General features: G+C 34.6%; 2 protein-coding genes across 5 annotated transcripts in view; one reads left to right on the forward strand and one right to left on the reverse strand.

Annotated features, from left to right (window-relative positions):
- myripb (myosin VIIA and Rab interacting protein b) overlaps positions 1–9755 on the forward strand; it is a 147188-nt gene extending 137433 nt beyond the window's left edge. For 2 of the 3 annotated variants that reach the window (XM_043226570.1, XM_043226569.1), the window contains exons 12-17: positions 664–726; positions 3052–3234; positions 4524–4685; positions 4790–4885; positions 4976–5048; positions 7613–9755. In XM_043226570.1, coding sequence (XP_043082505.1) covers positions 664–726; positions 3052–3234; positions 4524–4685; positions 4790–4885; positions 4976–5048; positions 7613–7659 — 624 coding nt within the window. In that variant the 3' untranslated portion in view covers positions 7660–9755. The remainder of the gene's footprint in view (positions 1–663; positions 727–3051; positions 3235–4523; positions 4686–4789; positions 4886–4975; positions 5049–7612) is intronic. The other variant, XM_043226571.1, reaches the window with a different exon arrangement.
- A 56-nt stretch (positions 9756–9811) lies between these two features.
- Positions 9812–12023, reverse strand: prlh2 (prolactin releasing hormone 2). 2 transcript variants are annotated; one of them, XM_043226577.1, is made up of 4 exons: positions 11893–12023; positions 11683–11796; positions 11178–11363; positions 9812–10252 (listed from the first exon to the last, which is right to left on the reverse strand). In XM_043226577.1, exons 3-4 carry the CDS (start codon positions 11341–11343, stop codon positions 10065–10067), a joined length of 354 nt encoding a protein of 117 aa, XP_043082512.1. In that variant the 5' UTR covers positions 11344–11363; positions 11683–11796; positions 11893–12023; the 3' UTR covers positions 9812–10064. The 2 variants fall into 2 exon arrangements, with proteins under 2 accessions (XP_043082512.1, XP_043082511.1); XM_043226576.1 differs by lacking the exon at positions 11893–12023 and having other exon boundaries at positions 11683–11807.
- Positions 12024–16587: the final 4564 nt, after the last annotated feature.

Consider the following 16587-nt stretch of genomic DNA (forward strand, 5'->3'; position numbering starts at 1 on the left):
TGGCCTTTTGTCCATTACATTAAAGGAATAATATAATTATACCAAAAATGACAATTATTTCATCATATACTGACTCTTGTGTCTTTCCAAACCAATACACACAAAGAAAAAACTTTATCCATGCTCCATATAACTTGCTTTAAATTGTGGCTCCATTAGGAAGTTTATTTTTAAGAATACAAAAAAAACCTTTTGGGATATTCATTTAAAAAAAAAAACATCCTTCAGTTCAGTTTATTTATTCAGTTATTGATCCAGCTTACTGAAGGAGAAGATTAATGAGTGAATAATACATTTTAAATAACATTTGACTTTGAATATGCATAAGGTGCCACCACATTTTGAAACAGTTGTGGTGTATTTGCATCCTTTTGGAAGTGCAGAACAGCAACTGGTACAATCCTCTGGGCTAATAATGTGTTACATATAAAAGGAAAATCACGCAGGTTTGGAATGGCATGAGTAAAGGGGGTGAGTAAATGATGACAGATTTTTCATTTTGGGCTGAACTATTCCTTTAATTATTTGTCTTTCATTTCTTGTATCTTTCTTTCCACTATCATTTCTGTATGTTTCTATCTTTTTCTCTCATTTGTCTTTCTGTCCGATATCTCTCTTTGTCTGTGTTTCTCTCTTTCTTTCCACCCCTTGCTATTGGTTCAGGAGGGTCTGAGTGATCGTGCACTACAGCAGAGGCTTCAGTTACTCTCCTCTTTCATACAGCAGGTGAGATACATCATGATGAGAAGACACAGTAGAGCTGGAGAGATGCCTCCTGAATCAAACATGTAGTCCATTCATACTCCAGCCTTAGAACCTGCTCATATCATTAGTAGACTTTTCAGCAGCCAGTACTCCAATGTTCAATTTCCAAATCATTGTAATATGCGAATTAAGAAACATTTCTTCTTATTATTACTTTTCAAATCAGTCGTCCTCTAAAATCATTTGTTACAGACCTCAAACTTGAATAGTGCCATATATTTGCATATGTGTATGCAAACCTGTTACATACATATGGGACATATCATTTTTTTATTTTAATTATTGTCTTCTCAGACGTGACTTTTCTGTCTCTGACGAGACTTTCCCCACCCAATTCTCCTTTTAGAGAAACATTGGTACATTATAAACATGCCCTACATTTTATTCCATTCTGAGATTTCAATATCTGTGAATACACTCTTTGAGTATCTTTTAAATTTCCCTTGGGTGTTGTTTATTCAGCTCTGTACAACTATCTGTTTTCTACATGTTCCCTTACTATACAGGTCCCATTTTTACGCTGACCCTTTCAGAGTTTGAGCCACTCACGCTCTGAGGACTGAGTTTTGATCAATTATTTCTGTGATCAAAGCATGAACCGACCCAACCATTAATTGATTCCTCAAGTATTCATTACTGAATCACACTGCTCCGCTCTTTCTTCCTGTCTCTTTCATTCTCACTTTCTCATCTTGAAAAGTCATTTTATCTCATCATATTACCCTCTCTCGTGTGTGCTTACTGTCTTACAAGCACAAGCACGCACGTCAACATGAACATCTCATATTGATGACTTAGTACTCTAAATATACTCTAATGCCTTTTACACTTTGAAAAATGTATTGACAAATGAACAAATGTGCTTCCCATCCACATCCTTCACAGTCTTAAGATGTGCTCTGGTGTTAGAGTGAGGGTTTTTTGCACAATGTGTCTTGACCCGTTTTCTCTAGACAGAATAATATTCTGTCTTTATTTTCTTACTCATGTCCTTTTTTAGAATGTTCCACAGATAAAATAAGTTGTACTAAATATGGGTTTTAAACAACATGATGGTGATTTAATAATGACACAGTGTTTTCATTTTCACTTCATGTTGATAGAAGTGCGTTGCTCAAGTTAAGACACCCTCAATAATGACCTTTCACCTTTGAGATGTTCAAGCATCTCTCATCCACGTACATTCACATCACACTCTACTTCTTCTATCTTCTTATTCTGTTCATTGATCCAACATGTTGAGCATGACGATCAATACATCCCAGCTTTAAATGAAGATTTTTGTCATTAATTACTTACTCCCACGACGTTCCAAATTTGTAAAGCTTTGTGCATCTTCGGAACACAATTTAAGATATTTTGGAAGAAAACCAGCTGTCTCATCACTGTCAAGGTCCAGCAAAAGTGTGAAAGACATTGTATGAATTCTTCATCTGCCATCAGTGGTTCGACCGTAACAGTAATGAGAATGCTTTTTGTATGAAAAGGAAACAAAAATAATGACTTTATTCAACAATTCGAGACTGCAACCCTTATGTGGAGCATCTACTGCAATGCGCGCACATGTGTCAGCAGCAATGCAAGATACACTGTTTTTGTACAAATCAAAGTTTAAACAAACATACAAGACGTATCCTTGCATTTTGTTATGAAGCAACGAAAATACTTTTTGTACGGAAAGAAAATAAAAACGCTTTGGCACTGTAGAGCATCCACTGGACGCACATAGAGTACACAGTTCTGTTTCAGCCACATTGCAAGGATACGTCTTATTGATTTGTACAAAAACAGTGTGTCTTGCATCGCTGCTGACATAGAAGCAGATGCTCTATAATGGTGAAGTGGTGGAGTTTTGGTGCCAACTTGTTGAATAAAGTCATTATTTTTCTTTTCTTTCCATGCAAAAAGAATTCTCATCACGGTTACAGTTGAACCACTGATGGCAGATGGAGTATTCTGATGATGTTTTTCATACTTTTCTGGACCTTGACATTGAAAATTGCATGGCAGTCAATGGACCAGTCACAAGCCTCTGGGTTTTCATCCAAAATATTTTAAATTGTGTTCCAAAGACAAACAAAGCTTTTACGAGCTTGAAACAACATGGTGGTAAGTGATTGCCAACAAAAAATAATAATAATTTTGGGGTGGAGTATGCCTTTAATTAAGAGTGAGAGCTTATGTAACTACGTGGAAGTTTGAATTCAATTTGAATTCTGTTTTGCATATCTATTTATCAGTGCTTTTCTCATCTGTTTTATCTGTTCTCTCATGCATATGGAGCAGAAGTACTCTGCTGCATCTTTATGCAGTATCACCACAGAGGTTCTTAAGGTTCTGAATGCCACAGAAGAACTACTTGGAGAGGCAGAAGGCAAAAGTCTTGACTCTTCTCCGGCTAGCACACCCATGTCCTCAGGCCCAGGCAACAGAAAGCTGGACCAGCACCTCACTAAAATGGAGGAAAATGTAAGGTTCATTAATAGGAAATGTTAATATATTGGTTGTGGTGCTTTTTTTAAATGTTAACCATTGAACTCCAAAGAAAATATTCTGTTAAAGACAAAACAAATGGTTAAAATATAATCTGGAAAATATTTACTTTTGCTGTTTTTCTCCCCCCGGGAGTAAACCTGAAGAGAAAGATTTTTAATTAAATTCATAATATTGTTAGATTTATATTTAAATTCATTAAAAGTTTAAATATTGTTACATAACAGGTTTGTTGTTTATTATTTTTTATTACATTGTGTAATATTTACATTATATGATAATAGATTATTACATATTATTTATTTTTTATAATCTGGTTTTATAACAAAATAATTGACACCGTTCAAATAAATATTTTAAGAAGGTTTTTTTTATGCTCATCAAGGCATTTGATCAAAAATACAGAAAAAAACAGTAAATCAGTTAAATATTATTATTACTGATATATATGTAATGATTTTCTAAAAAATAATTTATTCTTGTGATGCAAAATGACATTTTTATCAGCCATTACTCCTGTCTTCAGTGTCATGTGATCCATAAAATGTCATTTATATGAAGGTTTTATTGCTTAATTTTTTGGAACCTGTGTGTGGATTCTTGTTTTTGGATTCTTTTGAAATATTAAAAGGAATAACACTTATTCAAAATTATTTAAAAAAAATTAAATACTGCTGTTGAAAACTTGTATTTTGTATTTAATTTCTTTTTTAAAGAAATTCTTGCTTTTATTCAGCAAGAATATGTGAAATGTATTAAAACTGAGTAGATACGGTAATGGCTGAACAAAAAAAAGGTTTGACGCTCACTGTCAAACATTAAATCCACTGTCCACATAGTTGATTGATCCAAACTTTAAGAGGCATTTATTACATTATGAAATAAAAATACAAAATGAAAAATAAAACCGCAATAGAGTAAAGGATTGCAAAAATATAATGTAGATTGGAGCTTGAGTCAACATGTAGAGTCAGACCGAGACGTCAAAGACCGTCACTTCCTGTTTAGCCACACCCTCACGTGACATCACAGATCCTTTATCTCAGTGAGCCACTAAGATGAGATAAACTTAACACATAAACACAAAAAATTAATCAAATGATCTTTGCATAAAACACAGTATTTTAGATCCTACAGATAGTTATATTGTTACAATCCTCACTTTGAATGGTCTTAGCATTTATGTGTCAAGCTGTTCTCCCTTTTCATCTCCAACATTATGACGTCTCTCTGATCTAATTTGTGGTCATGCAAACTGTGTGCAGGTGTATTTGGCTGCAGGTGCTGTGTACAGCCTAGAGGGGGCGCTGAGTGACTTAGAAGACTGCGCTCGTAGTATCAGCAGCTCCACCACAGAGACTGAACTGGCCTTCCTAGAAGATCAGGTGGCCACCGCTGCCGCCCAGGTGCAGCAGTCTGAGCTCCAGGTGTGTGCTTGCATGTCACATAATACAGATCGGTCATAAATGTGCTGTCGACGCAATATCAAACTTTTCAAGTGCAAGTTCAGAAGTTTATCTGTTCTCCGCAGATCTCAGATATCGAGGCAAGAATATCAGCCCTCAAAACTGCAGGTCTAAATGTCTCTGCTTCCTCACGCTTTTCCAAGTACAAATCTAAACCTATAGTGAGTTTGATCAACGTTACACTTTTTGACACGTTCAAATTTAGTGAATGAGTTTAGAATATTAGTGATTTAATGTTTTTCCTGCGTCAGCCCCAGACGCTGGACTCGTCTCGCCATCAGAGGAGAAAGCTGCCTGCTCCTCCTATCAGAAGTCTGTCATCAGGTATGAGCACAAATATACAAACATTTAATACTTTATTAATAGGGATCTCATGCTTGTGTCTCATGTCAATCTAAACCTGCAAGAGTTACTGTTTTCCAAGTAGCACAACAGTTCAAAATGTCCAGAGGGCTTGTTTTAATTATAGAGCCTTCAAAATAAGCCAGAAAAACACTATAAATGAGGCCCGTAGCACTTGTGCATTAGAATCCAAATCTTGCAAAGCCATTTGATAGCTGCGTGTGAGGCTGCTAAAACGATCCCTGGCTTACTGAATTCAGTTTAAATATAGCATTTCAAAACATTTCATGTTTAGTCAATGATGTAAAAAATCAAAGGGTGGAAGAGAGAAATTTCTTTAGCCTTTAACCTTTACATTTTTTTGTAAAGAAATGCCATGTTCTTAGTGAGGTGGAAAAAGCTGAGGCTGCTACACTTATTTAAAACCACAGTTTTTGAAAAACCTTTGAATGAACAAATAAAAAAAAAAATGCAAAAAAAAGTATAGTTAATCTTGTTCTGCTTTACATTCGCTCTAATATTTTACAAGGTTGATATTAGACGTCTAGTTGAGCTTTTCTAAAGCAAAACCAGCTTTCAAGCCATTCAGATGTACATTCAGTGCATCTAGTGTCTCTAGTATTCCAGATGTACTGTGTAATGTTTGCTTTTTCGCGGTACAGTCTTATTTTGTCAACAAACTCAAACTTTAATTAAAGAACCACGGTTATTAAAAAGCAACGTTATTCTCCTCCCAGTGTTGTTTAATGTGAAATATCTTCAAATATCTCTAAAAAGGCTACAATGCTATCCATGGAATCATTTCAGAAAGAAGCATACATCGTACATGCCTTATAGGAGCACTATGTGTGCTGTATGTGTGATCATGTGGTTTGAACCTGCTAACAACCCAAGGCAACAATTTAATGTGGTTCAGAGAAAAGAGCACTTCTTTTCTTCCACTGACGTTAAGCTTGGGGGGGGGGCAGCGGTTTCACACCAAGTGACATTACACATTTTGATTTGAAAAGAAAGATGGAATGAGCAACCAGTGAAAAGGTGTAAGACTTAATGCACCATGTAGAGACACCGGGAGAAGAAAAGAGAAGAGGGTCCATTAGAGAAAAAAAACAGAGTCAGCCAGCAGTATTATCTATTTTCCTCCCTCATCTTCTCCTGCTTAATCTTCCTGCTAATTAACAGGGTTTCTCTTTATGGCTGGCTATTGATATGATCATGATTCATCTTCATTCCTTTATTTCACATTAGCTGCGTCTTCAAAGGACAAACTTACGTGTTCCAGTTCAGCTGTTTGCAACACAAATCTTCCAGTAGAAGGAGATGGTAACAGCTTGCATGAGGCCTGAAGTGGTTCTTTAGTTAGTGATACATGTTGTAACATTGTTTGATAGCTCTTTTCTCTCAATACTCTTTTGTCCAGTCGGGCAGATTGCATATCCATAGAAAGCTAGACAGCATGTTATATGCTGACATTAAAGGTATAGCTTACCAAAAAAAGAAACAATCTGTTTTTTTTACTCAACATAATATCATTCAAAACAAGCAGGACTTTTTTACGTAGTACATAAAAGATGTTTTGCGGTGCTTTCCTATAGACAACGAGCTGGGGTTATAAAAGTGTCCCATATGACTGATATTGTGTACATTTATTAATCTTTATTTTCAAATGTACTGTGAAAATGTATTTTTATAAATTATTAAATTAAGGAGAAATTGCACCATATTAAATTTTACCAGTCATCTTTTTTTTACATTATGTACGGTCGCTACAATATATCACAATGAATTTTATGTTGAGTTTTTTAATATATTTTTAATCAAATTATTATATCTTTTTCGAGACATTCTACTGGTAAATGTAAAGATTCTATTTAGAGATGCTATTGTAGTTTTAATTAATGTTAATTCACTAAAATTAGTAGTTCACTATTTTAAAATAGTATATTCCTGTCATGGCAAAGCTGTATTTTTTCAGCAGCCATTACTCCAGTCTTAAGTGTCACATAATTAATAATATTCACGCATTAATAATAATTTGATGCTTAAGAAACGTTGAAATCATTTGGGCTGCTTAATATTTTTATGGAAACTATGCATTTTCTCAAGCTGACCAGGTAGGCTAACTAGAAAGTTAAGATTAACGTTTGATATATAAACTTTTTGTAACAATCTAAATATCTTAACTTTTCATAATTATTTCATTATTATTATTATTATTATTATTATTTGTATTGGGTTTTTTTGTTTTTTTGTTTTTTGTCTATGCTAGCCATAGCATTATTGTGTCTTATAAGTGTTATTGATAAAAAAATAATTTTCGTTTTTGTGTGAACAGATCTTCCTACATTCTATGACATTTATAAAAAGAGCTTATTCAAGATAATCAGTTCATGTTAAATTACATTATGCAAAAGTGAATCTCTATGCATAGCTAAAAGAGCTAAGTGATAATGTGCGCATTAAATATCATTACAAAAATGGATTTAACAAGATAAATAAATAAAAGTAATTTTTCTAAGAGTGTGTTTTGAATTCCTTCCGCACAGAAAAGGAAGTCAAAACTGAGCAACAGATGAGATCTATGAGGCTGTGACAAGAGGCCACGTGACCTCGGCGATCCTCAGATAAGCTGTACGGCTCAATATCACTTCAGTGAATGCTAGGACCATCAGGCTGTTCCACACCAGTGCCTTGATCCAACTTCTGGTCCTCCGATTTGATCAGCCCTAATGCTACTTGTCGACCCTATAAGCCTGATCACAACCCATGTAGGGTTGATCTCACTTCTGACCCCTAGGACTCTACCAAACCCTGGAGCTCATCACCTCCAGTAACCAGGGGACCTGATTCTCTCTTTCTCTCTGCCTTAATGGAGACCGAACTCCTGCAACGAACCATCACAGAGGGTTATAATTGTAGATTTAAACTCATGTAATTACTGTATGTGTAAGATAGATGGTAAATGTTAACAATCTAGGACATCACCTCATTCTCTTTTTCTAATGTTTTACTGAGTGTTGTACAAGTTTGAATTTGTATGCTGTGTGTCGGCAATGTGACCGGAGCGACCAATGTGACCTGTTTTTTTGGTTTTATTTTGTTTATTTTCGGGGGGTTTTGATTGCGAAACTGGAGCACATTCAGTATAAATTGTACATGTATGAAATGTCTTTGTAAAAAGTAAACACAAAATACCTGCAGGACCTGTTTTATTTGCATTGTCATGTTTCTGTTATTCTCATATGTGTCGCAAATATCTCAGGATTCTTTTTCCAGTGGTCATTTTTGGAGTTTTCTTTAATGCGCTGTACTCAGAACTGCATATTAAATAACTGTGAAATTCACGATTTAATCTCTAAAAAAAAGTCAAGTGCCATTGAAAAGCACTGAACCACCTTACCATATAACGCGTTTGTGAGTGTGTTTGCATGAATCGTAAAACACCCTGTGTATTCATACTTCGAATCAGCTCAGAAATCCAGTGACCTCTTGAATATGAACATCAAATCACTGTCATCTTAGTATGAAGCACTATGGTAATTTGAGTTATGGCCTTTGTTATCTTCTAATTATTTTATTAATGAATCTATTTTATTAATCAGAATACCCAGTTGTTTTTCTCAGAGCACTGCTTTAGTATTACAGTCTACTTAGATACCCAGCTAAATGTACATACAAAATCTGTAAGAAATAAAATACTTATATTTTTAATTACATGTTGTTTTGTGTAGCATTTTATGATTTGAAGGTACTATTTGTAAACGTAATGGAAGATACTGGTAATTTTTTTCTGTTGTGCTATAGCTGGTATGGAAAACTGCAAATCTCATGATCTTAAATTTGACACTGAGGAAGATTTTAAGAGCAGCTGTGAGCTGTGAGCATCCATTACAAATCTGATGAGAATAATTGAGTTGTCCTCATTTTGAGCACATTATAAAGCAGGGATCTCCACCTCTTCATACAGAATTACCGCTGTGACATCAAATACTGCGTCATATTGTCTTATCGAGTGACTAAGATGATGCCCGTGTTGCACAGTGTTAGCCCTTTTAGCTAACAGAAATGACAAAAGCCTGAAGGATATTTAGTTAACTTATTAATATATATTCCATGGAATGTACATTTTTCAAGCCAATAGAGAATAAACTGCCATGAAATATAGAACTGCACCCCGTACTCATCCCTTAATCATCCCATCTCCTAATTTTGTCTTCCCCATTCCACTCTAATAACTGTTCAGCTCTTATGCTCTCAAACGGGTCCTGCTCCTTGCTGTTGTCTATGGAAATGTTTGTGTATAAAAGCATGTATCGCGTTTCTAATAGATGTAAAAATTCCCATGAAAAGCACAGTCGAGAAACTGAAAATGTCATAGGGTGTCATGTATTTTTTCTAAACGAAAAATTTGAATGCATACGAATGACGTACAAAAAGACAAGAGACAGATATGAAATACCATAGGCTCTTTAAGTGTATTTTGGGTTTGTTGTGAACGCAAGGGCATTAGCCTGCCTCTTTTGTAGAATGTCCTCTATGTATTTTAACCATGAAGTGTCAACGGGGGGGGGGGAAAGAAAATATTCTGTAGCGAAAAAGAAAAAAGCCAATGAATTCTCATGTGCCAAATTTGTTCTGACACAAGCAGTGTTCAAATAAATATGAATAAAGTTTGCATTCCTGAAGAGACTCCGAGATGTTTGTGCTCTTTGGTAGATTATATTTTAATAATTTTATTGTCATTTAATTGCGGACCAGTAGTTGCGTAATCCATTACAATAAACTACTAATAAGAGGAAAACATACATACATTTGTTGATTTATTTATTAATATAAATTGCATTTGTAATATGTACAAGTATTTTCACTTTCCAGTCAGATTATTTCAAATGAATACTGAGGGACGCGCAGCCAGGGAAAGAATGAGAAAACTGTGATTAATTATACACACTGATACACCTAAATATTACAGCAGCAGGTCGCTGTAGGCGGCGGATCTCACGGTAACCAGTCTGACTCCTCTTCTGCAAGCGCACTCCTCAAGCTCTCCTTATTCCTGAGAGTGTTCAACAGGAGCTCCAGAGATTTGACCACTGGCTGCAGACCACCTCCACTCTGTCTCTTCCCAAACCGCCCGATAGGTCTCACGCCGCGCCCCACATACCAGAACGGGTCGATCTCTGGACCTTGTTTGGAGAGGCCGAAACAAAATGTTACTGTTAATGTATATACACATACATGTGCACATACTGGTCTGTTTCTTTGCGATCATGAATCCAAATTGAGTTTTACTATTTCTTTAATAACTAGAAAGATCATACAAAGCTTCTCTATTATGCCTTACATTATGTATATTATCTCTAGTAATGTTCTCGTAACGCACTTATATAGTTACAAAACGCACTAAAACGTACTTTTTTTTTATTTTTAAGTAATAATGTAGGATCATAATTACGATATAATTAATAATGAATGATTAAGTAGTCTAAATAATCCTATGAAGAAATCAAGCTGGCTGTTTGGTTAGTAATTTGTAAGAAATCAAGTTCAAAAAGCTCACAAATGCAAAAAGAAGTATATATTTAAAAAAACACTAGGCCAAAAATTGTTAACTGTTAACTGTACATTATTTACCATATATAGACATAATTTACGTAAGTCATTTATTTAATACTTTTACAGTAAAATGTTTTATAAACTTGTTAACAGGTTTGTTAGCCAAGTCATCATATGGCTTTTTGCTTTACCGTCTTTATCATCATTATTTTTTTTAACCTTCAAAGCGTATTTAAATTCACGGAAGGTTGATTTATGAACATTATACCGGTTATTAAAACGGTGTATGCATATCATTTCTTTTAACTCGACCGGATTTTCTTTTTACAGTTACGCGTTAATGTGGCAGTGGTTACAACGAAAAGATGACTGACTACAAAGCGCATTTTAATACACTGCTAATAGCTTTATGAGAATATCTGTACAACGTATTAGGAATATTTCCATGCGTGAACGTCTAAACGGCTGCTCCGCTGAATTTGTGCACTGCATCTACCATTCTCTCGATAAATCGTTCGTTACAATGACAAAAAAGGGTAGAAAAGAAAAACTTACTTCTGTTATCGACGTTGTGGACGATATGAAGGTCGTGCTCGACTGTGGTACCGTGCGCTGAAGTCTCAGTTGCGGAGAGAACGAGCAGCAGCAGGAACGCTACCGTTCCCAAGCGCGAGCCAATCAGGCACTTAGACACCGGCTGAATGAAGGCGGCGGGCAGCATGCTGAGTCTGATACAGGGCACTGCGGAAAATGCCATCATTTACAATACGACAATAATACAGTATAATATAACATACGTTTTCTGCATAATTTGACTCTTAAAATGGACTTTATTTATTATAAATGATAATGAAAAACGCAACTTAAAACACTAATGAAAGTAATCATCAGGAAGGAACTGCACATGTACTCAAAACTTTCCTCACAAAATTAATTGTTATTTTTAAATATCATTTCTTGATTAAACAACCGCTACAGAGGAATCCACTCTAGAAATCACCAAAAATGTATTTAATATCTACCTCTACTAAATAAATCAGTAAGAGTTGTTTTGACTTACATGTGTCTTTGGACGCGTGCTCTTCAGTAACAGGTGTTTCTAGGGTCAGGGTCTCTTCTTCGGTCCAAGTAATTCAGGAATGTCGAGATGTTGTGCTTATATATCGTAAGGAGTCTGTCAAAACGGATTAGATCACGTCAATCTTACAGGACATCCCTCCTTACACACACACACACACACACACACACACACACACACACACACACACACCTCCTACTTCCTGCTCTCCTCCTCCTCTCATCCCCCTTCAGCATCTTCACTCCTTTGATCTGTTGATTTGGACCCATCACGGTGAAAGAGAGAGAGCTCGTCCATTTGTGAATCAGACACACCCTGACGCACTTTATCAGTGGATCTCTGACACACACACACACACACACACACACACACTTCTTTCAGAAACACCAAGTCCGAAAGGTTCACTGAGAATTTCAATTTGAGAGCTGCAGCAGGAGCCAAGAAATTCATAAGCATACTATAAATTTAAACAGTTGAACTGTTGAAACGAACACAACTAAAGCATTAGTAAAGTTTATCGATGCATGCTTAAGTGATTCTCAAAAAGAAGTTACACTGTAAAACAATCTGTAAAAAGGTTTGATCTATAAACAGTAATAAGCACTTTCAAAAACTGGTTACAATGAGGTGACATTCTTTTCACCATTCACCCATCAACCAATAAAAAGGAAAATGTAAAAATTGTAAAAGCTTTGACAAATTACTATAAATATATGACTACCGTACATCAGTACAACAGTGTAATATACGGCTATATCATGTACATAGATATTCTTGTGTCATGTCACAGTGAAATACCAAGCATTGGGTTATTCTCCTGTTTAAAAATAGAACATGAAGGAAACTTCACAGCTCATTCAGTCTGATGGATACAGTTATTATTATTTTCAGAGTAACCTTATTATTTGAAATGATTAGTTTTAGTCATTTTGAGTGGAACATCCCCCAAACTGGAACTGCCTCCTAAACCTCATTAGGCTTGCTGAGGAAAAAAGATGGACAGCTGCCCTGCTGAGTCCATTAATCACTGGCTTCAGTCTCTGTACCTTCATAACAAGGCTGTTCCATATTTGATCATAATGATGGTGTTCTTCGACGTTTTTTTTTCCACCAGAAACGCTGCTGATCCAAAAAGTTCCTAGTTTTATTTCGTCACTCCATAAAACATCTTTGCAGAACTCTGCAGGTCTAGCCAAATTAGTTTCATATTTAAGTCTGGCTTTTATTTTCTTCTTTTTTTAAGAGTGTCATTTGGAGTGGCGCCTCAAGTGATATTTTGATCAATCCATCGCTTTTTATTCATGTGGCATTTTTACCGATACAGATTGTGTCAAAGCACTGAACAGCACCGATGCATTTGTGCGCGTTTTTCACAATCTGCGCTTACTGTCTTTTAATGTTACAACAGTAAATTAAATTGAATTAAATGTACTTTTTTTTTTTATTTTAAAGAGATGCAATTTGTCAGTAATGAGTATATGTGGTTCTGCTCTATGTTCCGGGAGCAGCTGACAGTGAGCGTCAGGTGCATGTGTTATAATGAAGGGGAGAGCATGCAGCAGAACAAGCCTTAAATCCATCAGCTTTTATTACTAAAACGATATTACAAATATGAGATGTCCAGGACCATTCCAAACAGAAGCTGTGGTGCTTATAAAAATAAAAATAAAATAAATAAATAAAAATCTCTTCTAAAGTATCTGCTGTTCCAATAATCTGTCATTACAAGCTCAAGCATTGAAGATGCTGTTTCCCCTGGTTTTATTCAGCATTGTGACACCCAGCTTGTTACCCAGCATGCTTTGCAGCTATGGTCAAATCAAAGTAAGTTTTATCTGATTGTGCTAAAATGAAAAAGCGTGTGAAAGGTTTGGGGGGGTGGTATAGATGATTGCAGTTGCTGTATAAAATTGCGAAACTCATGCTACTATCGTTGAGATTTGCAGCTGCCAGCCATGTTCATTACTATGACTAATGTATGCATATAATGCATTTTGTTATATTTTTATTCGATTTAGTTTATACGTTTTAATACATGTATCCACCAGAATGGTAAAACTGTTTGCGCTACAAACCAGTGTGTTCATAATTAAGATAATACATTAAAATAATATAAGATACACCAAACATCAGCATCAAAACAAACTGTTTTATACAGCCAAAATATCTGGATGCAGATAAGACAAGACCCATAAAATATACAAATGCTGTGTCCATTTTTAAATGAGTAAAATGGTGGCTACAACATTGTCATTCCACTAGCATGTGAAAGAATTTAAAGAATCAATGCACTAAGAAAAAAAAAGTGGATTCTATTTACACTAATTGAAAATAGCAGCATTATTTAGGCGCAAATAGCATTTTCTGCTTTATTGCAATTATATTGCAAGTACACTACAAAACAGAAAGCAACTTACTGAGTTTCATTTATTTTATTGAGTTTAACTGATGTTCATTTTGATTCAAATTATTAAATATATGACATGGTCGTGACTCTTATTTGGGCAATAACATCGGAGGTGGGGGTCGGTGGTGTCTTAGTCTAATCTTTTCCTAAACTAAATAAATCGGGTGAATTAACTTTTTTTTTTAACGTAACTGGATTTTATTGAGACTGCGCGTTTGACAGATTTATTAAGAGCTTTTACCACAAAGAGACAGCAGCTTCAATCATTCCCCCATTCACCCCGTGCTGTTTTGGGGATGTTTGCAATAAATCTTAGCCTACACAGAGAGTGGGTTGATACAAGCATTGATCAACTCTGTGCTAAAGTCCGCACTGGCAGCCATCCTCACAAACTGTTCAATGTGCAATTACGTGCATCTAACCAGTGTGGGTGTGTATGTATGTGTGAGCAGGCATGACTTTCAGAGACAATCATTGCGAAGGACAGCATCATTACAAGTTCAGTAATGCATTTTAGGCACAAATCAGAGTCTTTTTTTATTTATTTATTTTTAAACTTTTAACTTCTTTGATAACAATCTCTTATAAGTAAGGCAGCTATATTTATTCTGACTCATTCTTGATTACTGTGGGAGACAGCAGTAGCATTTAAGCAATATTAATAGTCACTGCACAAGAAGATGCAAGGCATATTAAGTTTGTGTTAACGGCCCCATTCACTCTTAAATAAAATAACTTGTACTTAGATTTAAAAAAAATTACATTATTTCCATCAAAATAAATGTGACTAGCCATTATGTAATCCATTATTTTATACTCAATTAATCATTGTACTTCTTAAACATTATTTCATAAATTAAATTATTGATATATTATATTTTTAAACAACTATAAAAAAGGCAAATATATTTAAATCTATTACTTTAAAAAATGAAGACGAAATCTGATCTTTATTTGAGTTTAAAACCTTATTTTAGAAATATTGGCTTATATCATTTGGACTAGCATTCTTTTTCAATTATTTATATTGTTAATTACTTATTTAACTGTTAGACCTTGAACTACTGTTTAATCATGCAAAACAACAACAAAAAAAATGTAAGGTATAACTCTAAAGGTCATAGTTGTAGATGAAGGGTCCAAAGGTTTCTTCTTCCTCCACATTACTTAAATTGATGTTATAAAAATAGATGCTACTTTTTTCATGACTGAAAAGTCAAGGGACAGGTTTGTCACCTCAAAAAGTTACACTGAAATGTAATTTCCATTTAATGGTGTTGACAAGCCTACCACAAGAGACATGCTTTTGCACAATAATAATAGTCATATTGTAAAAGCTTCTCTTAAACCAGTTCTAAAAGAAAAAAACTAAGGAAAAAAAAGCAGCATCTGTTTTTTTTTTCTCTCATCAGCACCCATGTTCATTATAATTGTTTCTGCTGATACTCATGATTGATTGATTTATCATAAATAAGATATTTCCCATTGAATGTTGTATTAAAGACAGCTCTATATTTTGTTTTTCACCACTGCATGCCAGAGATCTTCAGTGATTTCTATAGTGCCCGTTATTGATCTTGATAATTCACAAAAAAAAACAATCAATATTAGAAATCTGTGACCTTTGTCTTCATTATTAATGCAGACTCACCACAGATTACAGGTTAGTCATGTATGTTAGTCAAGAGCAAGAAAAGGTTTGAAATAATATTCTTAATCTTCCTTATGAATAAGTAAATATAAAAGAAAACGTTTTGTTTTTATAAGGATGTGAGCTACAGTAGAAAAACCTCTTGATCTACATCTAAATATTAACATGACACTTTTTATATGACTAATTTAACTACGAAAACAATTTGTCTTTAAAATTATGTATCTAATATAATAATCTACAACTCAGAAAGTTGCATTTGTGGTATTATCAATTGATCTATAAAATCCGAAGAAAATTGAAAATGTCAGTTTATCTGATGCAAGATCAGTCAATGTATTTCATTAAAAACAGATCTTTATCATCATATGTCATTAAATTGAATTCATACATTAACTTTTAGAATGTGTTATATTGAACAATGCAGTATATAGCATTTTATATAGCACTTTTCCACAAAGAAAATGCACAAAGGAAAACATTTGTCTTTGACTGCCTTCAGACATTTGAGGCAATTAAGGGATGCATCAATGTGTCAAATCTTGCTTAATGGCTTCGAACGGTGAGAGAAGAATACATAAGTACATCGTTTCTGCATGACAGCAATGTACCATTTTTCTCATAGCTTAAATGTGGAAACCAAATTCTTTTCTAGAATTTAGAATTAGAAGTAAAAAAAAAAAAAAAAGAAAAATAGTAGATTTTCCTAAAAGTACACATGATAAAAAAAGTCTTGTTTAAAAAAATCCATTATTTATATTATGACTTAAATATTGTTGTTAAAGAGCTGTGCCCCATGACATTAACCCTGCTATGTCATAAAGCATCA

Source organism: Puntigrus tetrazona, chromosome 24 (genome assembly GCF_018831695.1).
Source record: "Puntigrus tetrazona isolate hp1 chromosome 24, ASM1883169v1, whole genome shotgun sequence".
Classification (NCBI taxonomy): domain Eukaryota; kingdom Metazoa; phylum Chordata; class Actinopteri; order Cypriniformes; family Cyprinidae; genus Puntigrus; species Puntigrus tetrazona.